Raw genomic sequence first — 22676 nt, 5'->3', positions numbered from 1 at the left:
GTTCTCCACAACTTCAGTGATACTTGGCTCACTAGACACTTTACACTGAATAGGTAGAAATGGCCAGAAAAACAAATGTAAACTGCCAATAAACAGTGTTTCTCTTAGAAAGCAGACGTGTCCCAAAACATGGCTAAGGAACAATTCTGATCAGGGGCCATTGGGGAAGGCAGAGCAAAATGCTACATAATTTACGAATTGCTGTCCTGACTGCGGCCTAGCAGGCAGCTCATCAGAAATGAAAAGTTTTCATTGCTTCTTTTCATCTTCAGAAAAGCAACCCAGAAGTACGAGTTTAGTAAACTGCATATTCCATTTCTGTTAAGTAACAGGCAAGTAGCATATGTTAAAGCATGATGCTAAGTAAAAATCATTCCCTTCTGATTAGCTCACATACCAAAAACAACCAAATTCATCAAATCTTGTATACTGTCAGTTATCTTCTCTTTTCCAAAACAAAAAATCTGAGCCTGCACAAAAGCTTACCAGGTCTAGCAGGCAGACTGACTTGAACATAGTACATTTACAATCCAATGAATTCTTACAACTAAGATATAGATATTCGCTTAAACTGAACAAGTATAAATGGAAACCTTCAGAGGAGCTATTTACACATCTGAATTCTATACTCTAACAAATAAAAGAATGTAAAAACAGTAAGTGAAAATTCCCAAAGTCCTAATAGCAACAGAGGCTGGGAAGCAGCTGCATCAACAGGTAACAAACAAATAGCTCTGCTTATTAACATTTGATGTATCCTCCATTTCAGATCAAGTCTCACACTAATACATCTTTACTCTAGCAACCTACACCAGATACTTGAACTTCATTAAGAGAAGCAGAGGACTCCATCCACCTACATGAATAAAGACTCAGCATTTAATACCACCATATTAACATCACAATTCTTACCTAACATCAATAATATAAAATTAGAGGGTTTTATCTTCCATTCTGTGCTAGTTAAAAGCAAGCTTTGCAGGTACTTTTCAAAAGCAATTTTCAATATTAACATTCTAAACCTCTAGATTTAAAAAGTATAAACATAAGTCAGATCTTTTACTGTGATTCTACCAGCACATACTTTGCAATTTCTTTTCTACTACAGATCCTTGCAACAGAGAAACACAAAAAAATGTTTATACAACTGATCCACAAAAACTCACCTCAGAAATACTGCCAAATCCACTGAGTAAATGGAAAGCTACTTTCTATCTAAAAGTTCTAAGTTTGAAAGCAAACTTTGAATTAAAACCCTGTCTGAAGGCAGTCGAACTAATAAAACTTAAAAGAAAGCTTTTATAAATATCAGAAAACAGAAACTTACTTTTCCCAATTTTTTTAAATATGAAGAAAAACTTCTAAAATGTGAATGATCCTGGAAGCAATTCTGTTTTCCTTAAAAAACAAACCAGCCAACCCATACCTCCTTTAAAGCCATCCAAACAGCCAATATTCAAGGAACAGCGAAGTGAATCACTAAATCTACACTTTGCTGTTGGGGGATATTCAAAACATGTTTCATGGAGAGCTCACTGTCCTTTGTGATCAGACTGTTCTCATCCCAGCGTTGACCATACAGTTACAGTGATGAAATGGTTTTCAGAGTAACAAATAATTAACATTAACAGCAGTTAATAGTAACTACACAGATGGAATCTACTCCAGCTTCCTCCTGAACCCTTCACTATGTTCCATTACTCTCAGACTTGTCTCTTTCCGCCTAACCTGCAATTTCCTCTCCAAAAAGCCCATTGCAGGAGCATCCTCCATTCTCTCTTAGCTGCCTTAACACCCCGTCATTGTTTGTTTCACTAGTCAATGATCACACTAATTTAATCAGCAGTTCCCTTTTACTGCCAGGGCTGCCAACACAGGAGCCTAACAGAGCTCTCTGTTCAGGCCTGTTTGCTATCCCTTTGCTATGAGGACTCTGAACTCCTTCAGGAACCAGTGGAAACAAAGCAAGCCAACAAAGAATGACAGAAGCTCCCACCACCACTTTGATAAAAATACTAACTCATTTATTTAAAATATTTAACTCAGCCTCTAATAGCAGTAAGATTTTAAATCTTGGAACTGTATTAGTCAGTAACAGCACTCACTGACAAATGTTCTTAATTGCCAATTAAAAAAAAAACAACTCACATGCAAAAGAAACAGTCACAATGCTTCAATTATACTTTGGAATTCAAATACCACAAGTTATAATCTAATTTCATTAGAAGAGCCTACACTGCACAAGAGCACACAATTCAGCAGAAGATTTCACGCTATATACATTTACACTCCCCAGTTGTTATTTTAAGCAATTCAGTAAGACCATGGCATGAAGTAAAGTTTCGAAGTCTCTTAAACATAAATGCAGTGAAACACGCAGTATTTTCTTCACAGTAAGAAACAACTGAGTACAGGCAGCTTAAGTGAACAAACCTTGTTTGCATAAAGTTCTACTGTGTATCTTACTGTGGGTCATCCTGCTCCATACAGTTAAGTAGAAACACCCTCTGCCCTTTATATAACAAGGGCTGCATCTAACGTTTTTACTTTTAAATTATATATATTTATAGCTATATATCTCCCTTTCATTATTCCCAAAGCTACTCTACTTATCTGGCCTCTTTATTTTCTTTCCTGGACACCAGTATTTCATCACTCATGCATTTTAAAAGACATACAACAGCCTTCCATCTTCAAGAATGAGAGTCGTCAAATCTTTGTATTTCCCTTTTTCTTTAATGGAAATATTTTTCCACATCTGCAAGGCCCTTCATAGTTCTATTCCCCGTAAACAATGCTGGCTTTAAGTCCCTATTTGTTACTGTTAAGAAACTTCACACTTGAGCTGGTCTCATAAGACCCCCTAATCTCTTCAAACCCCACACTTGCCTATAGCAGCTGACCTATAAATAAGAGATGCACTGAGGGGGGGAAGCTGTTCATTATGTTTTAAACACTTGCATACAGAGACAATGCCCCCATGCACAGGGACCCGAAAGCAAGAACAAAGTTAAGGCACTTTTTTGATATGCTGCATGTACAAGTGCTCTTAGGAAACCAGCAATGTGACAAAAGCTTGCAATTACTCCATGGTGTTTAGTCCAAGGTAAACTTGGAAGTCCCTCTCCAGAGAATGACTGTCTCTGTACACAGTCTCTTTGCACAGAAACCATGTAGTAAGCAACTTTGAAAAATGCTTTGTTTGCACTGTATGGAGGGCTTACCCATAACACGTTTTAAAACCTTAACTGAATTTCTCCCCATGGATTACAATTCTACAAAAGATTCTGCCATGAATATTACAAAAATAAGCTGTTACAAAAAAATACCTTTATACATATACTAAGGATATTAATAGGATGTGGTGCTACGATTTTTGACTAATTGATTTTCAATCAATTCCTGCTTATATTTTAAATGTGTACACAAACCTTGAGATGACATTTAAGCGACATTCGGCATTTACCACAAAAACATGAACCAGTCATGACTGAAGCAGTGTGCTACACCACTGAATCTTCCTGTTTCTCTTCAGAGCTAAAATTACTAGGAGATGTACAGGAGTTCTTTCCAAACATTGAGATGAGAGGGAGAGATCACGTTAAATCAGCTTTATGTTCAGTAGTAATACTCCAAATTTATGTTCTGTTTTGTTTTCTAAGGTATGAGAGAAGAGATTGTTCGTTAGGGATTTTAATTCAGTTTAGGAAAATAAATACTAGAGATGTTTCAATGAGATTTGCTTTGTTGAGTTCAGCTAGATCACAGGAAGGCAGTAACACCTGTAGTAGTTTCAAACTGAGCAGATTCAAATTTAAAATAATGCACAGCAATCAAAAAAAAATAAAAACCACTCAGCTTCTTTCCTCCTCTATGAAGAATGCAAAAAGAAAACAAGACAGGCAATTATAGTAGTATCATAGCAAATTAATAGCTCTTGGTCATATAAAGGCTTAGATGAAATATGTTAGTACTTTTGTAATGTTTTTCTTTTTTCCACTGTACGTCTCTAATTGCAAAACTAAGGGAATACTATATCAACAGCAACCCTTCAGAGTAATTCAACAGACAGATAAAATAGTAAATTATTTTATTATATCTTTTGCCTATTAGCAATATGCAAATGCTCATTACACTAGAGCATTTCACCTATATTTTAATACCTACCTTCAATTCATACTGACAAAAATATTCAGTATATCAAAGAAAAATTAATACCCTTCTGCCCACATTTGCTCAGCTTTGGTTTACTACATACAGTACAGAGGATTTAACATAATTTTGGTTGTTTTGACTGTATTTTACAGAGGTGAAACTGCGGCCAAACTAACCTTACTAATGACACACACAAAAAAATCACTTATTTACATTAAACAGTACAAATGTTAAACTTTTAAAATTAGTAATTTCCCTTACACTCTTGAAGACTACTTCCTTCTTCCAGTCTGTTAACACATGATGTGAAAACACCTGCCTTCAGATGAGAATAAATGAAACTTTCCACTGTCTTAACAACTAGGAGAAGGTACTGTGGGGATGGTGTTCCTTCCACTCACAAAACTAGAAATAATTTATTTTCCTTCATCCTGACTGCATGCATACACACTTCAGACCATTCCCCAGCTATTACATCCATTTGGACCTTGTAAGGACTTCAGAAATATCTCTCCTATCTTACAACACTTCCAACACATAAATAAGCAGAAGCACTCCCCACACAGAGCCTCAACCTCCAGATATTTTCATATATGCATGATTCCACTAAATGCAGCTCTGTTCAAGCAGAAAAAATAACTGACTGTAGCAAAACTAAATAGAATTGCAAGAGAATGTGGGACTAATTTTTGGACAGGTGAACAGAAAATAAAAGAGGACACCTCTGCATCCTGAAAAGTAGCACAGAATAGCAGCATATGGGCATCACACATGCATTTAATTCTGAGATTACTACACTTTCAATTATTATCAGATTCAATGAAAATCAGCATATTAACAAAAGAGGTATGTTCTTATAATGCATCTACACACTTCTATGACATTAACAGTGGTCTACAGAGCCTCAGCATTAAGTCAAAGAAGGAAAACCAAATAGGATTTATAAGAATAATTTCCCACGAACACATTTGTAGGGTTAAACTGGTATGTCATTAAAAGGTACTTGAAAGATACTTATTTTATTTTACTATAACTATTTTATCAAGTAAAACTAGTGCAGCAATAAACATCTATGTACATTAGAATTTGTCAGCTTTATATACAACAAGGAAGCACTGATTTAAAGTTCCACATTCTCTACTTGAATACTTCACCTTGTACCTTGACACAAAAGACCAATCAACAAAAGAAAGAACAACTGAAAATTCAGACAGCAAGTGCAATTTTCTAAACTCTGTTTGTTACCTAACACACTTTATTACCTGGAAAATCCTACTCTTTTCCTAGGAAGCAGGGATACAAAATAAGATCAGTTAAAAAATACTGGGGATATTACTACTGTTTATAAACCTGTAAAAACAGAGGAGGCTGACTTGACTGTGAACACAGTTCTTCAAGCTCCTGCCAAGAAAGGCTCTAGTATGTGCTACCTTTGATCATCTATTAAGAGTTCTGCATAGCAGCTGAATACAAAGAAGCTTTTTTCATTTCTGATTGTGTTTAGTCTATGGAGCATGTACCTACCCACTAGAGCACCACAATATGCAAAGTTATTAAAAAGGATGCAAAACAGCCAATATTAATTGCTAATGAAAAATCCAGAAAACTATTTCATGTTATCTTAATAAATAAGACATACTAGTTAAAATAATTTTAAAAAGAGCTCATTTAATCTTAGGGGCTATAAGAAAAACTACCATATCTGTAAAGAACAGAAAATTAATAGGTTTTACAATGCCTCAATGATTGCTTCCAATTAAATCCCCATTTTGGGTTCACTGCAGTCACCCTAGCTGAGTACAAGGCACATTTAGTGTTAGGACATCACCTGAGTGATAATGGCTAGTTTTGATGAGAAATTAGTAACTGTAGAAGTTTGTTAAACACAACTTACCACCATCCCTCTCTCTAACTCTGTGAGTGTGCACACTTTTTGCTTTACTGTGCCCTGTGTTGTCACCGTATTTGTTTTCAGGGCTGTCAGAGCGCCGCAGCATTTTATTTGGTGGTGAAGGATCTGTGGCGTCTCGCATCTTGTCATGACGGTGATCACCACCACTGGGGTGACTCTTGGATGTGTACTTAAGAGCCTGAAACAGATCACAGGAAAATAGGCATCGACATTAGATACAAAATTTTGGGGTTTCTTCTTCTCTTTCAAAAGTACTTTCAGAAGTTAATTGATGTTCATTTCTTATTAAAAAAAGTCGTCAGCATTAGTTTCTTAGTTTTAATTACCTACATGAAAGCAACAAGTTCTGTAATTAGAACTTAAACAAATTTCTCCCACTATTACATCCAATGCAACACTTGCTGTTAAGAAGAACCTATTTTCTCGATCTTTTCACTGATGGACTACACACTTTCAGCAGTAAATGGGCCACAGTTCTTCCACACTTTTGGGACAAGAACTAGCCTCCACCTGTTATTAGGAAAACAAACTTAACAGTTACACTGAATCAGTGTAAACTTTGAATATGTCCTCCACACTCTAGTCAAGACCAGTTGGTTTCACCATAACCTTGAATTTCTGTGATTTTTTTTTCAGTACTAACATCCCGGTAACATGTGTAATTAAAAAAAATAATTCTAGGGGGCCAAAATATGTAATGTAATAATTCATTCTAAAGTTTTTACCAAAAATTACATGTTCTGCCTCACTCTGACCTGCTTGGTTCTGTGAACTCCTGAGTGGCAAGTGTTTACATTTACGTGAACTGTCACTGACAGCTGCCTTGGACTGCCCTACTGCACTCCAGTGATTCAAATACAAGGAAATGCAGTAAAACAGTTCAATTTAGGGCCTATAGAGAGCAATATCACAACATATGGCTTTCCACAGACTCAAACCTCGACAATGGGGTTTCTTCAGTAGACACAGTAAAGAAGTGCAGTATTCACCTTACAGAAATTGAGGCTGTTGTCGGTAACTCAAGGATTTTATGGTTTCTGAACATGCCTAGCAGCTGGCAACTGCAGAAATTGATCCTTACTTACAACCCCAAAGTGGTCAGGGTCTAAACCCGTGCCTGCTCAGGTTATAGCCCACAGCAGCAGTTTTGGGGAGAAGAAAGGACTTTGGGGAGGGGTTGGGGGGGTGGGGGGGGGTGGGGGGGGGTGGAAGAATAAGACTCCTTTTGTTTTTAGAAAAAAAACATTCACCCCTCCTGGATCTCCACTCCACCGCAGGTGACCCCGGCTCCCTCTCCCGCCCCTCGCACCCTCCCCGACTTGCAGGCCCGAGCCCCGCACGGGTCGCACTAGGCCGCTCCTGCTCGCCCCGGCTCCGTAGGCCTCGGCCGAGCACCGGGGCCCCGTTCCCTGCTCCAGGGCCGCCGCCGCCTCTCCGCCCCGCGGCCCCGGGCCCAGAGCGCCGCCAGGGGCCGGACCGGGGCGGCCGCGGCACCGCGGCCTGCAGCGGCCGCCGGAGCCTCTGCTGGAGTAGCACCCCCCCGCCTCCCCTGCTGCTCCTCCCGGCCCGGCGGTACCTGGTAGGGCTGCGAGTCCCCCCTGCGGTCGTGACAGCTGAGGAGAGAGCGAGAGAAAGAAAGAGAGGCGTTAGCGAGCGCCCGTTACCGGCCCCGCGGCCGGGCCGAACATGGCGGAGGGGGTGGGGGGGGGAGCGGCCCCGCGGGGCCGGGGGGTGAATTTACCCATCACTGAGTCTCTGCTGTTTCCTCGCATACATTACCATCAATGCCCGGCCTGTGTGTGTGAGGGTGAGGGGACCAGGAGGGCACGGCCGCGGCCGGGCCACAGGCGCCGAGGGGGGAGGCGGGGGCGGCAGCGCTCCGGGGGCAGGGGCGGGGGAAGGGGGCGGCTCGGGCAGCTCGGCTGGAGCGGCGCTCACGGGCCCATCGCCTCGAGAGGGGAGACGCTGGCAGCTCGGCCCCGCGCGCGCTGAGACACACCGGGAGCACCGACTCGGCCACCGCCGCCCCCCGCCGCGCCCGCCGCCGCCGCCGCTCCAACTACATCCGGGGAACTCGGGCGACGCCGCGCTCGGTCAACGTCGGCTCTTTCCGGCTCTTTCCGACGCGCTCCGTCCCCTCTGTCCCCTTTGCTCTCGGGCGACTCTGCCTTCGGTAAACATCGGCTGCGTCCGCCGAGCCCGACGCCCCTCAGTCCCTCCCTTCGGCAAACATCGGCTGCCTCCGCCGAGCGCGACGCCCTTCAGTCCCTCCCTTCGGCAAATATCGGCTCCTTCCGTAACGCTCGGCCCTCCCTGCCCCTCCCGCCTCGGCCCACTCTTGCGAGCGCTACCTGTCTTCGGAAAACATCGCGTTTTTCCGGAGAGACGTTTCCGCGCGGCCGTCGGGGAGGCGCCGCGTTCGGAAGCGCTCGGGTATTTCCGTGACCCCTCACGGGCCGGCGCGGTCGTTGGCGGGCGCACGGTTAGCCGAGGGCAGCGCGGCCTCGCTGGCAGAGCCGCTCCCTCGGTGGGGAGGAATCGCGATCCTGCCAGGCAGGTGGGGGCAACAGGGGGAATTGCGGGGGGGAAACTAGGAATGGGCCGGTCTCCTCTTACCTACCCCCTCCTCCCCTTCCGCCCGGGCACTCGGTGTGCAGACAGGAGCCATTTTGTGCGCGGCGCGTGTTCCGCGGGGCCGCGCTCTGCGGCGAGGAGGGTGTTAAAATGTCCCTGGCGCGGCGGCCGCGCGGGTCGGGCCTTGGCCCCGGGTGTCCTCGGGGCTCTGAGTGGTGGCACACGTCGGGGCCCCGGCACACGCGATCCGCGTCACCCCGGTGTTGGGAAGCTCCGGGCTCTCGCTGTGTCGGGAAGATTCCCTGGTGGTGTCGGTGCCTGCTGAGCCCCTCAGGGTGGTCCCGGTGACAGGAAGAGGAGCGATGGCCATAAACTAAAACACAAGAAATTTCGCCTCAGAATGAGGAAGAACTTCCTCGTGTTGGGGGTGGAAGAGCGCTGGATTAGGCTGCCCGGGAAGGGCGTGGAGTCTCCCTCTGCGGACACATTCAGAACCCGCTTGGATGCTCCAGGTGACCCTGCCTTGCCAGGGGGTTGGACTGGATGATCTCCAGAAGTCCCTTCCAACCATTCTGTGATTCTGTAATTTTTGCTTATTTCTGACCAGCCCCTCGAAGTTTGAGGTACAAAGCGTCCTATGTTCAGGATTGGATAAAGGTATTATAAAAAATATACTAAATGCTTTGATACTATTGCTATGACAGTTTCATAGGGGCCAGCAGTTTTCAGTAAAGGTTTAAGACCATTTACCAAATTTTCTTCTGTCCCCCTCCTGACAAGGGAAGAGATGTGGCTCATCTGAGAATGGGCATGTTAGCCTTAGATAGAGAACCTTGTCAGGTAGCTCCATCTGTGCTAGTGAAGCATTATTCGCGGCAACATCTTACAGATTTTTTTTTCTGTGTCTTTGTTTGTTTGTTTTCATTTAATTGGAGTGCAGAAGGCCATTGCTGAAAGGGGACTTCAGGGAGTGAGTGCAGGATGACTCAGCAGGGAGCTGTTCTTCAGGGTTACAATAATGAACTAGTGAAATGCATTGAAGATTTATGTATGCAAAAAGAAGAACTGAACAAACAAATCCAGCAAGCAGAAGAGGAAAAGAATAAACTCCAGCATGAAATCCAAGTCCTCAGTGAACAGCTGGAGTGTGTATGTGAAAACCTGGCCCAAAAAGTGGCTTCAAGGAACGAGCTTGATAAAATACTTGCTGAAACTGAAGCTGCTTACATGAAGATTTTGGATAGCTCTAGAACTTTACTTAATGTCCTCAAGAAGGAAGTGGGAAGCTTAAAGCATTCACCAGATCTGAAAACCAATATAACGTGAAACAGTCAAATGTTTGGACTCTGCAGTGCTAAAATTCCACTAGGTGAGAAATGTGGTCAGCCGCAGAACCTTACAGCCACAGTATAAGCAGAGAGGGATTTTCTTCCAGCCTTTCTGTATGTTTTGTTATTTTCAAATGCACTAGAAAATAGTTGAAATAAAGTTGCTATTTTGCTTTAAAAAATCTACTTAATTGAACACTGCCAAAAATAGCAGCTAGGTAGTTGAGGCAGATGGGAGACTGTCAGTTTTGACATCTTTATGCTTAGAAAAAAGGCAGGTTTTATTGGTTGACTTCAGATGGCTCCCAGTAAATTAGTTTTAGAAAACTAGTGGATGCAAGTCAATCAGATACTACTTCTTTTGACTTTACAAATGCTTAGGCTTTACTGTTGGGACCAAGTAGAAATGAGCTATTTAGCTTCCTCTAGGAGCTTGGAGTTCTGTCTGATGTATGCACAAAGACAGCCCTGTTTACAGTGATTGCCTACTTGAATAATAGAGGGATAAGGTGAGAAATCAGGAGTAATGCAGGGCATGGAGGCTTAAAATTTATCACTGTATGTGCTTCATGCATCTTCTGAGGGTATTCTTCAAAGCCTTGTTCAGAAAGATGTGCTGCAGTGAAAGCTGGGTTTGGTACAGGTGGAAAGACAGCTACACCGTGAATGCTTGGACCAGTAATTCACTTGGGGGTACGAAAAAAATGTCAATAGCAGCTAGAAGACCTGAAATACCGTTGGGGTCCAGTTGAAAATACGGAGGAAAACAAAAAACCAAAGAAGATAATCCTGGCTAAAAGCCAGTAATATGATTTCTGGAAGCCTTTTTAATGCCTTTTAGCTCTATACTGATCTGTTAAATAATGGTAATAAGATTGTGGAGAATGAGGAATATCCTGAAATGATGTGAAAGAAATAAAAATGAAAGGTGAAAGAAGAAAATTAGAAGTGGTTTGCAGCTATCAGCCACTCTTAACAGAGGACATTAAAATAGAACTTAGTTTAGAGATCAGGGATGACATAACAGCATGGCATAAATTTCAATTTAATGCTGTTTTTTGTTTCTGCTGAACTTCTCTGTTCTGCAGAAATCTCTCAGCAGTGTGTGCACGTACACGTGCATTTGTCCCACTTATTTGTGTGTTACAATAGTAACTTTTTAAACTCTTTATCTTGTCAAATCTTCATTCAATACCAGTTAACTAAATTGAAAGAAGTGCAATTGAAATCTCCTGACTTGATAGTGGTGTGTCTGTCAGGTGCACATATAGAGGGAATGGAGATGTGAATAGTTTTGGTAATAGCTCTTCATCAGTAATAGGGAGCAAATTTTATGTTCTGCTTGCCAGGCTACATCAGGGATGAGTGTGACTGAGCTAATCACAGTTTACTTGTGTGGCACTTCCCGGGGCTTCCCTCTGGGGGGTTCCCAGTGGGTCATGCAGAGGTGACAGAAGTACATTATCTCAGGGGTGTTGCTGTTGTAGTACTGCAGCACTTAGGACCACTTTGTTTATGTTGAAGGAAAACACAAAAAATTTGCTATTTTTAGTAGCAAAAATGTGATTTATTTGACTGTATGCCAATCTGTCTGCCCTTAGACTCGTAGTAACTGATTTGCTGGAAATAGGAAGATTCAGGAAAAACACTTAAGAGCAAGAACTTTGAGTTGCAAATGTAGGCTGCTGCCTCTTATTAGCTGCACTGGAACTGGAAATTGTGAAAAACAATTTGTATCATAGAAAGCTCATTTATGGAGAACAGTACAGTTAATTTCTAGTACTGGTCTCACACAATAATTACAGGTTTGTTTGCCTTAGAGTAATCATAAATAATGCCTCTTGTTCTCCTGGAGCTGATAAAACTAAAGAAGCTCTAAGAGAAGCCTTGTAAGACTTTAAAGAATCTACTTCACAGCCATTAGTGTGTCTAGTTGTAGCTATTACAGTGTCAAAACTAAACAGCTGGAGATGCTTGATTTTTCTTTTACTAAAAAACTAAGGGAAAAATGTAACTGTTGACTAGTGCTTACGCACATATGGGGGCCTCCCAACATTCAAATAAAAAGTTGAAATGTTGCTAGAATTCCATTCAGTGATCCCAATCTAAAATTTCCATTTAAATTCACATTCAAAAGTGGAGAGAAATAACAGATCTCTAGGGCCTGCCTATCTTTAGAATAACTCCCTAGTGTGGCAGTCATCGTGCACCTGTAGAGTTGCTACTCAGAAATAGTGTTTAGCATTATATTTTGTATTTACCCAAATGAACCCTTTTATTGAAGGGTTTCAATAAAAAACCTTATTATTTCTTTTTTCACTGCCTTTTCAGACACTATAAATCTTGACATGAATAGCTTTTGTTAAACAACTTCACTTTGTTCAGAAGACATGCAGACTAAGTTGGTCCAAAGTATTGCTGGAAGAGAAGTGCTAATTTGAAGATGGCAGCAGCTGTGCAGGGATAGCCTGAAACAGAAAGTTTACCTGGAATAAGGCAGGTCATACGTTTAAAGTATCATACTTATTCCTAACTTAATTTTTATATTGAATTTTTATGACACTCTGAGTTTGACCTGGTGCTTTACTGGAGTGCTTACAGTCTAGGAACCTTACTGACAAAAGTTGGGTTCCTAATCTAAACTGCTGTGTTGGATGTTCTGTATCTTATTTAATATGTGAGGAGACAGTTTTTGAAACTCCTACCTGTGCCTGATTCAGAGGTTTAGTGAAATGCATCTAGAGCAGTTGGCTAAAGCACTGAATTTATGTAAAGGCACCTTTACCAGGTTTCCAAATAATAGAACATAACTGGAAGAGATCTGATGACTCCCTGCTTTTATAGAAGTACCTGTTGAAAATGTGCCAGCACTTAACTCACTAGTGATCAACAGTTTTTTCAAAACACTTGACTGTTGACTCCTTGCAAGTAAACTGAAGAGATTTTTGGCAGTTACCAAAGAAACTGCTTGTGGGTGGTATGTTGGAGTACAAGTCATTTTCTGTGTGGAAGTGATTATAGGAACCACTGGGTGAAGTGCTTATGCCAGCAGCCATTCACACCCCATTACTGTCTCTTCAAGGTGCTTACCCTGCAGTTCAGGTGCCTCCCACATGCAGTTTCTGTTAATCACCTTACAGAAATGGAGGTGGGTGGACTGGGGGTTCACCCTAATTTTAAGGGTAGGGAATAAAGAGAAGGTATGGATGTGAAGCCCTGGTTAGGGACGACTGGAGCGTGATGGGGTAGGATGATAGAGAGGTGGGGTTTGTCCTAATTTCTGTCTGCTCTAAGTGTACTTGTACTGAGCTACTTCCTACAGTTCTTGCTACCCAGCAAATCAGATTCTGTAAATCATTTGAGCTTCATCTGAGCTCTGGACATTTTCCCCCTTTAAGCCCACGGATGGTTAGCAAAAGAGGCAATCTGTATTTTGTTTTCTCTTTCTGTTCCAGCAGGAGACTGGAATCTGAGCCTGTTTGCTGGGTAAGTGTGCTGCTAGGCTCACACAGGATGTTGTTTCCTGTTGTGGTTGCTCTCCTATGAACAGTCCTCAGGGAATTGCTCAAATTTTATAAAGAACCTCCAGTTCTGTGTGTACTTGATGTAGTCTGCATGTCAGATTGACCTTGGAGAGTTTAGGCAGAGGATGGGCAGGTTTTTGGCTTTTGGTGAATGCAAGATTTGTTTCCTTGGACTAGGAATTCTTCAGACCAGGAAGACTAGGCATCTTCAAATACCCAAAAAATTGTACATTTAAACAGTGAAGCAAACTGTAGTCTAAAGCCAGGTGACTGGACCTTGGATTGCTGTTTCAGAATTGAGAATCATTTCCACCTAGGTCTTGGGGTAAAAGCATATTCCGCTCCCAGTCGAGTAAGTGGATTAAGCTGAACTGGTAATTCTGTACCAAGAACTTTCAGAAGTTTGCTAGCCAAAGGATTAAATGCCTACAGTTAATTCATCATACAGATGAGCCTTGTGCAGAAGAGCAATATCTATTACTCCTTAGATGATTTTGCTGGTTAGGAGAGATTTGAGTGATAAGGTGTAGCTTTTGGCAGTTACCTTAACTTTGAGCAGATCCTAGATTCTTGAGAAGTAGACAAAACAGTTATTTCTTTATAATTTATTTTCTTTTTTAATTTCTTCCTTTTCAGGAATGAGCAAAGAAGTATTAATAAATAGTGTTGATTTATTTGTGTGTGTGTTGGTGGTTTTCTTAATGGATGAGTAGGCAAATTTTCCTAAAATCAGAGTGCTCTTCTAGCTTTAATGTATGTGTGTGTTTTTAAATATAGATGTAAATATTTTCTTTTTTGGGTGGAGGACAGACTAGCCTTTGATTTAATTTGTGCACCAATTGCTTTGTCAGTGTCTGTTGTTTTACAGGGGTGGAGTCAGGCACTGTGGCCACTTCTTGGGTGTCTGTTCTGTGTCTTCTTTAAACTTGGGATGGGGTTTTTGTTCTTTGCCCCTTAACTACGTATAAATCTGTCGGGGATTTTATTAGATGCCCCAGAGTAGTCCTTGGTGGTTGTCTACCTCAGTTGTTTTCAGATGAAGTTTGGTTCACTGTCTAGCTGTAAAACCCAGCTACTGGCGTGTTAGGTGTTGATCAAACATGGAGAGGTTCAAGCTTGCAGAACAGGGAGCGATATGGTCGTTCATAGCTCTAGCTTGTGGAGGTTGTGTGAAAAGTAGTGCAGTGTTGTAGTGTGTATTTGCAAAAATAAGGTGTTAGTAGAACTGGGGCTAGTAGAACACTTCCATCTTGTAGTGGTTTTGGAAAGTAGTTTTACAGGATCTTGTGGGGTGGAACACTGTGGGGTTTTTTTGCCTGTTTGTGCAAGACTATGGATATGCTGCAGGAACTACTACAGAAGATTTGTAAATTTTAGTACAAACTTAGGTATCTTATTTAGCAGCACAATGGAAAATAACAGTCTAAAATACATCCATTTTATCATAGCACACCCATTGTTTGTGACCCGCTGCAAAGCTGATGATATTTCTAAGTATGCTTAATTTGAATGTCACAAGTGGGGAAAATATTACTTTTAGGAAAGGATTCATCCATATTAGAGGAAAACAAGCATGTGTAGACAGAGATCATGTTCGGGAAAAGGCGTTTGAAAAAAGTCCTGTCAGTCATGCTCTAGAGGTGGAATTAATCGTGATTAATTGTGATGGGAGCTTTTTTTCTCTTGATACCTCACTTCAGGGCCTGTGAAGTTTCATGGGGTGGCTTCTCCTCTCAGCCTTAGACCACAGGAGTGTTAGAGACTATTAAACAAAGAGGCTAAAAATTTTTTAACACCTACTTTGAAAAATGTTTAAAATTATGAAACCTGATAGATTAGTCACAGAGCATTTTGAAGTTAAATCTTCACAGGTCGTATTTTTTGAGCTTCATATATGTAGGTTCTCTTGCTTCAGTCAGAGCTCCCATAATTGGCTTAAGATTTTCCATTGATATGGGATTTATGGGAACACTTCTAGAAAATTATTTACATCATAGTCCATGACAGATTTATAATTTACATTTTTTTAAAAAACCATATAGTTGATTTAGTTGAACATAGTAAAAAGTATCATATTTCTTTCCTAAAGGCTTTCAAATCTCTGTATTCAGAATTGGATCAAAGTACTATTTGTTGTTGTTATATGATTAGTGAAAAGATTCTGATCAGGCATGTCTGTCAGTTCCTGACACAAAATCCTCTTCATATTCTGCAAGCTTACACTTTTTTAAAACCTCTTTTTCCTTATGCATTAAGAGCACTTTAAGTTGAATTTCAGCATGAGAGAGTTTGTTTTTTGTATGTTTTTTTAATGTAGTTAGTATTCAGGGATGAATGATATGCTTGTCAAATTTGTATATTTAAAACAAAAAACTGGCAGTAATTCTTAAATGGTTTTGCAGTTGTTCGGTAACAGAAATCCTGTTAGACATTTGTGCTGCTCACTTCTTTGTAGTAAGTGAGATCAATTGCTGTAACTCATGAATCCAAGGTGCTTTTTGTTAAATACTGAGTCTTTCTCAAGAGTTGATGCTAGCATGAGTGGAATGGATACTCCATTCCAGGGAACATGAGGTGGAAGACAAGCTGCCTTTTTAGTGGAGACCACCATCAGGAAAGAGAGGGGCATCCTTGTTAGCCTTGTTGTAAGGTCCACCACACTGAAAGAAAGAAAACGCAGTCCGTGCTGTCAGTCACAAGGAATGTGATACCCACTTGCAGCCAGGTTCTCTTTAAAGCAGGAGCTCAGGTACAGCTGGAAGCAGTGTAGCTGGTGCAGAGCTGGCTCAGTGAGGGTTGTTCTGCCCTGCCAAGAAGCAGTTGGCCCTGTAGACACACTTAGGAAATCTGATACACTCTGGAGCCACTGAACTTGTTAGAAAAGTGTGACGTCTTCCTGTTCTTGAAACTCAGGGAATTCTGCATCTCAGTGACATTTGACTTAGGGACATGACTCCATGAGAAGGATATTTATTTAAAATCCTGTACATTTTAGTGTTTTTTTCTCTGAAGCCTAAAGTGTTCTTGCTTTAGATTCAGGTTGTTCAAGTTCAAATACCTGTGACCAAAAATACAGATGCCCAAGTTCCACTGAAGCCCACAAGCTGTAAGTTCTTGGTATTCACTGTGTAGTACACAGAGTTCTTGGTTAAATGCAGTCTTAATCCTTCAGCCAAGTTGCAAACTTTGTGGCTCCTCTTAGTTTAAATTATTTGCATGAAGTGTTGCTTGCTGGGTTTGGAATGTGCTTCCAGTTTTTTGTTTGTTTGTTTTTTAATGAAGTATTCCATTGAGGGCTCCCGTGGCACTCTGCCATACACATTCATGGTGTGCCTGTGAGAATGTTTTCTTTGAGCATGTCAGAAGGAAACTACCTGTACAGCAGCCATTTAACTGAAACAAAATTTGGTTTTATGCCATGCTGGTTTTGTTTTTCAAAGTGTTTAGAAATGACACATGTGTAAATAGATATATTTGTATAGGCTGTATAAACAAGTGCTTCCAATGAACTGATCACATAGTACCTCACAGAGAATGTTAATATCTTTATCCCCTTGATTGACAGTGACACTCAGTAGTAATCTGCTCCAAATAAGGGACAGATCTGGGAATGGAGGCTTTGCTTTTTCAGCCTTAATTGAATGCTCTGGAGTGGTTCCCAGGGATTCATGTCCTGTTTGGTGTTTTGACATAAACAGACAGGATTATGCATTCTCAACCTGTGTGTTGGGGGTGGGGATAGATATAACTGATTAGAGCCACACTTTTTTGCTGTTGCTTCCTCCACATTGCATGCAGCTTGATGGTGATGTTTAAATGTGTTACTCCTTTCTCCGTAGATAGACCCTGCGTGACAAGGTATCCCAGCTCCTCAGCATCCACTTTCTCTTTCCAGACCTGCTCTTTTTAAGCCCCTGCTTTGGGACCTGTAGGAGGTGAGGCAGAGGAACAGAAAGAACTTTTAATGATAGTTGTCAATTAATTACCTTTCAAAGCCTAACCTTTTTCAGGTACCTTGTCTTTATAGACCGTATTATTTTATCAGGCTGCTTATTACCTTATGCTAGTGCATGTAAGACCACCAGGTTTTTTAGGCATGGAGGTTTCTTGATGCTTAAAGGTAGTGGGAGGTCTGAATTCTAGTCCATCTATAACAGCATACAGAGCACATATAACAGCAGCAGGCTGTGGGGCAGCCATATTCCACTACAGCTTGTTTTGGGTTAATGGATTGAAGTGGCATGGCAAGGGAGGAACTCTAGACCTGATCTGGAGAGATGGGGCTCTTCTACAGTGAGAATAAGCTAGCTGTAGAAATTCAGATTAAGAACCTAGGACAGGTGACCCCTTACAGCAGTATTCATATATTTACATATCATATCATATACATATATGTGTGTGTATGTGTGTGTGTGTACTCACACATACATTAAAATGTATATATAAATACTCAGCATTTCCCTAAGTATGGAGTGTTCTCGGTAGAAAGCTGTCTAATACTTCAGTATTATTTGTCATTAGAAAAGACAATTCAAACAGGTTGGACATTAGCAACTTGCATGAGGTTGTGTACCCTGTTTTTTCAGTAGTCTTCACAGTCTTGCTTCCACATAAGCCATCATTCGTGGCACCATTCTCATCTTCCTCCTGCAACAGCTTTTGTTGCCTCTAGTTCCTAGCTGCCTGTTCACCATGTGGTTAGTTATCCCAAGCTGCTGACCAGAAAGGTGCTGCTCTTCTGACATGTGGTGGGTCAGAGGTGCTTTCACTATCTTGATATTGTCCAGACATGTTCTGGCACACTTGGGAAAATTGTTTGCATGATGAACAGGTTACATCCAATTTGACAGTGTCCCAAAAGTTATGATTGGATGGGGTGATAATATTATATTCCAGGGAAACAACAGACACCTGATTCGAGTTTCATCCTAAAAAAAGGATGTAGGTCAAAGCAATGGATGGATGGGAATTTTCCTGATATGCCATGGAGATTAAAGAACAGAAGTTTATTTTGTTTGTCATTGAGTATAAATAATATTATCTTCTGCATAAATAGGTCTATATGAGATGTTGTAATTTAATTTGTATAAATATGTGTTCAGAGTGATATGAGTTTGCTTCAGAAATGTTTGATCTGTGTTTGAGAAAAGATTATAACTTGAAATTAGAAAGAGGAAAAGGAATAGTGTGCTGGATCTTGCAGATAATGATCTCATTGAGGAAGCTGTTATAGGACAGCTGTGTCTTCTTCAAAGCTCTGAGTGTGACCTGTATTGCAAATTAATAAATTCGTGGTAAGACAGAGTGGAGTATGGCACAGTAAGGCTACTTGGAAAAAGTGACGTCAAGGCATTGTACGTATTCAGCAATTTTCTTTGCAATCCTGCTCTATTTTACAACCTAATCTATTCCCCACTAAGATGTGCTAGAGATAAACATTGCAGATGCCTTTGTGTGCAGAGAAGAAGGAGAAGCAATTAAAAGTCTGCATGCTGTGAAGTCTCTGGGTAGCAGCAGTGTCTGCACAGACCTTTACAATGTTTTAGGGAACAGTTGGTTTTCCTGCTGTCTGGGGTGATCGAACGCAAATAGTTTTTGAATGAGGACAGTAACTCAGTTATTTTCATGCTGGCTAAAGTCCTGCTGGTTTGCATAAAGGTTTCCATTTTTATTTACTGGTAGCAAAGTCTTGGTGACAAAGCGGTTCCTCCAGATCAGACGCTGTTTCATTAGAGTGCATCATTTAATTTCTGACAAAGAGAGGGCAAACTTCTGATAGTGTAGTGAAAGAACCTGGGGCAGAGCAGTATCTGGTGTTGGTCTCCATCAAAGACAAGGAAAAGCACAAAAGAACAAAACTGCTGGCCATGGTGTGAATCAGACTGGGCTGCCTCCAAGAGTAGCAAGTGAGAGGGCTTTTCTTTCTTTTAACTTGCTTCCTCCTACATCATTATTGGGCTGAGTAAAAAAAAAATAATTCTTTTGAATAATAATAAATGGGATAATTTGCTTCAAGAAAAGCTAGTTCTACATAGGAGGCAGCTAAAGCTGCTCCATGGGACCTTTATTTATTTTTTTTGTCAACAAATTTTCGTAATGCAGATTCTAAAAGCAAGCAGCCGTTGTAAGGAAAAGAGGTCATTGCAGACCTTTTATACTTCAGTAATTTCACTCCTATGTGCAGATTCTTGGCTGTAAGTACTGCTTGTCCAAAACAGATTTTTGGTCTCAGATTTGTTCAGTCTAAAATGCCTTTCCCTATTTTAGATAAACTTAGTAAAGCAGTATATGTTTTTACTTATAGTGCATGTATATTATATATACGTGTCATATATTACTTATGTAAGTATGTTGTTACTTAGGTATGCAACTTAACCTATAACTTTTAAGTACGAGGTTTTTCCCACGGTTTACTATGCCATGTATTACTACATGTGTTACCACACTGATGTAGCTGGAGTGAGGCTTGGTTCTCAAACATTAAGATGACCTTTGAACTTTGATTATCTGATAAGTATTTTATAGTTTCAAGTGTTGGCAAAGTCAGAAGCAGCCAAACATTGGGAAGTGTAACTTGACTTTGCAGATTTAAATTAGAATTTGCATATTGCCTTACATGGAGCTTGCCTTTGTTTCAAGTAAGTTCTGCATCTGGTTGTGTGGTGGGAGAGCACAGCCAAATGTTTTAAAGAGCTATCAAAAGCCACAGAACCATTTAAATTGGAAAGACCCTCCCAGGTAGTCAAGTCCAGCCATTAACCCAGAACTGCCATGCCCACCACTGAGCCATGTCCCTAAGTGCCACCTCTAAGTGTCTTTTAAATAAATAATAGCTGCTTGAGCTACTACTCTGCTACACTGGGATTGTTACATTGAGAAGCTATGATGTAACTTGTAGTTAAAATAATCTTATTAGCAGGAGCACAAATCCCCTTTAACTAAACTACAGTGTTACTGGATTTAACAATGTAAACTTCTGATTCTTGTGCTGTGGCCTGTATAAGAGCTAAGAAGGTAACAAAACATAATCTTAAAATTCTGGAATGAGTTTTGAGATATTAGAATTTAATAAGTGCCCAAGGATTTTATGTCACAAGACTCACTGAATGTTAGTGGGTCTTGTGCCCTGCTTGCTGTTGCTCTGGTTTTTAAGAGTCAGGATTCTGCATGCATTTCTCAGAGGCCTGGTTCCTGAAAGCTGGGCATTTTCTGTGTCTTTCTTCCTGCTGCCCTCTGAAGTTACATTTCTGTTTCTTGTAAAGAAAAGGCTGAAAGCACAAAAGCAAGTAGAAAGGCTCAGAAATGCAAATATAAACAATTCTAAATATTTTTCATGATTTAACAACAGTCTCACACTTCGTGCTTGGCCTGATGTGTCTTTTTCAGTGCCTGAATCTGGTAATGGTCAAAGTGCTATTGCAAATTTCACACCATGTTATACTTCAGTCAAGTCAGATGCAGTGATGGCTCCAAGAAAGGCCCCGTAATCTGTGCCTGTAGGACATAACTGGCTTTCTATACATTAAATTCCTCTCTTAGTACCTTGATCAACTACACCCAGCTTTCCACTGTCATTATGGGTTACACAAAGCTGTCAGGGAAGCTCCTTTTAATCCAGCCTCAATGTGATCTGCAAGTGTCAGGGAACAAGGTATGGTTTGGAGATGGAATTGTGGAGCTTCCAGGCCAGCAGAAGCTGGAAGCCCTGTGGGATGGCAGGGGAAGGGAGGGCTGCTGACTCCTGGCAGAGAGAGCATGCAGCACCAATACAGCAGCCAGAAGTACTAACCTGACATGGTGCTTCCAGAATCAGGAATCTTAGAGGAGCAAGCAATTTCAGGGCTGAAAGAGGCTCCAAGGGATCTCCTAACATCACAATGTATTTATTCCCTGCAAGTGAATGCAGGAAAGGTAGATGGGAAGGTGACTGAATAGAAGGGGTTTGTAGTACTTGCAGAGCCTGCTTTGGAGTCTGAAAGGCCAAAAATATGATCACGACATCTAGCTGAAGACTGAAGATGTGATTTAGAAATTGAACAGTTTATCAAACTGAAGCTAAAGATTGAAGTAAGTATGCTGTACAAAGGGTAGGACAAAGACATTTTATTTTAATAAAGCTAACTGATCAAGAGAGAATAAGCAACTGGCAACATCCAGAGGAATTTTTCTGAGAGGAGAACATCAGAAGCACTGCCAGAATTGTATAATTTTTCAATCTCTTTTGTTAAAACATATAAATTAGTATCTAACATGAAGAAAAATTTATCACAATAGAAATAATTGAATCCTTGGCAAAATGAACGTGATTTTTTTATGCCATTCCACGATTATTTTTGACAAATGCTTTTAATTTGGCCCAAACAATAGCAAGGAGGGTTTGTGGGTGTCATAATATGCAATCTAGACTTGAATGATTTGTTTCAGTCATCATAAAGAGGGGACAATAGAGGAAGCATGACAAAAATATAGACAACAATGAGTAGGGCTGCACATAATTTTGGCTCTCCTATTTTCATAATAAATCTTTGTGGTTTGCTTAAAGCCTCAGCTCCCAGATTCATGTAGTAAATAATCTAAAATTTCATTACACAAAAAGAAGTTTCTAATTGCTGCAATTGGAAAAAAAAAAGCTTAAATACAAAGCAAGAAGAGGAACCAAAAAACATGTTTTTAAGGGACAAAAAGTAAAATCCACCTTTACTCTAAAAAAATCCCAAGGCATAAAGACTTGATGCTGCTATTAGAGCTCAGGTCAGTATTTATAGCACGTTGGTTGCTCAGACAGACATTCCAAGGCCTTGTATACCATCCTTTTTCTTTCCTAAGCAACATTCTCTCAGAGCCTGGAAAATAACATGCCTCTGTCTTCTGTTTTATGTGCTTTTTCCTTCAGCAGATGCTGCCAAGCCCAGCGTCTGATTTCAGTCCTGATCTGGAATAACTCCAGGGGTGTGCACGAAGCCATCTCTTTCTTCCCTCCTAAGGGGGTGGTGGCAGGGAGGAGACTCAAGACTATTGTTCTCCCTCCCGGTGTCCCTCCTGCAGCAGCAGCCAACATTGTTCCTTTTTATTTACTTCCCCCTCTCTGTAAACCAGCGGGGCTCGCAGCAGAGGGATGCAGCTCTCATTAGAGTAATTAGGCTGATTTACGAGAGTGAAGGAGAGCTTTCCTAATGCAGTGTT

General features: G+C 41.0%; 2 protein-coding genes across 10 annotated transcripts in view; one reads left to right on the top strand and one right to left on the bottom strand.

Annotated features, from left to right (window-relative positions):
- The window catches only part of WAC (WW domain containing adaptor with coiled-coil), a 57335-nt gene extending 49347 nt beyond the window's left edge, over positions 1-7988 (bottom strand). For 3 of the 4 annotated variants that reach the window (XM_041408884.1, XM_041408885.1, XM_041408887.1), the window contains exons 1-3: positions 7809-7943; positions 7644-7680; positions 6050-6245 (exon numbers count right to left, since the gene is read on the bottom strand). In XM_041408884.1, coding sequence (XP_041264818.1) covers positions 6050-6245; positions 7644-7680; positions 7809-7849 — 274 coding nt within the window. In that variant the 5' untranslated portion in view covers positions 7850-7943. Of the gene's footprint in view, positions 1-6049; positions 6246-7643; positions 7681-7808 lie in introns of all 4 variants that reach the window. The other variant, XM_041408886.1, reaches the window with a different exon arrangement.
- Positions 7989-8485: 497 nt separating this feature from the next.
- SSNA1 (SS nuclear autoantigen 1) lies at positions 8486-22371 on the top strand. 6 transcript variants are annotated; one of them, XM_041408889.1, is made up of 3 exons: positions 8486-8624; positions 9582-10010; positions 17333-22371. In XM_041408889.1, exon 2 carries the CDS (start codon positions 9623-9625, stop codon positions 9965-9967), a length of 345 nt encoding a protein of 114 aa, XP_041264823.1. In that variant the 5' UTR covers positions 8486-8624; positions 9582-9622; the 3' UTR covers positions 9968-10010; positions 17333-22371. The 6 variants fall into 6 exon arrangements, with proteins under 6 accessions (XP_041264823.1, XP_041264824.1, XP_041264825.1 ...); XM_041408890.1 differs by lacking the exon at positions 17333-22371 and adding an exon at positions 13425-14119; XM_041408891.1 differs by lacking the exon at positions 17333-22371 and adding an exon at positions 12301-13418.
- The last annotated feature ends 305 nt before the right edge of the window (positions 22372-22676 follow it).

Source organism: Onychostruthus taczanowskii, unplaced genomic scaffold, assembly GCF_017590055.1.
Source record: "Onychostruthus taczanowskii isolate IOZ18803 unplaced genomic scaffold, ASM1759005v1 scaffold3, whole genome shotgun sequence".
NCBI lineage: Eukaryota > Metazoa > Chordata > Aves > Passeriformes > Passeridae > Onychostruthus > Onychostruthus taczanowskii.
Note: the sequence above shows the minus strand (reverse complement) of the source record. Positions and strands in the feature narration are given on the sequence as shown.

Bases quoted from the DNA above. Each gene is read 5' to 3' on its own strand.
- SSNA1 (XM_041408889.1), top strand. From the start codon at position 9,623: ATGACTCAGCAGGGAGCTGTTCTTCAGGGTTACAATAATGAACTAGTG.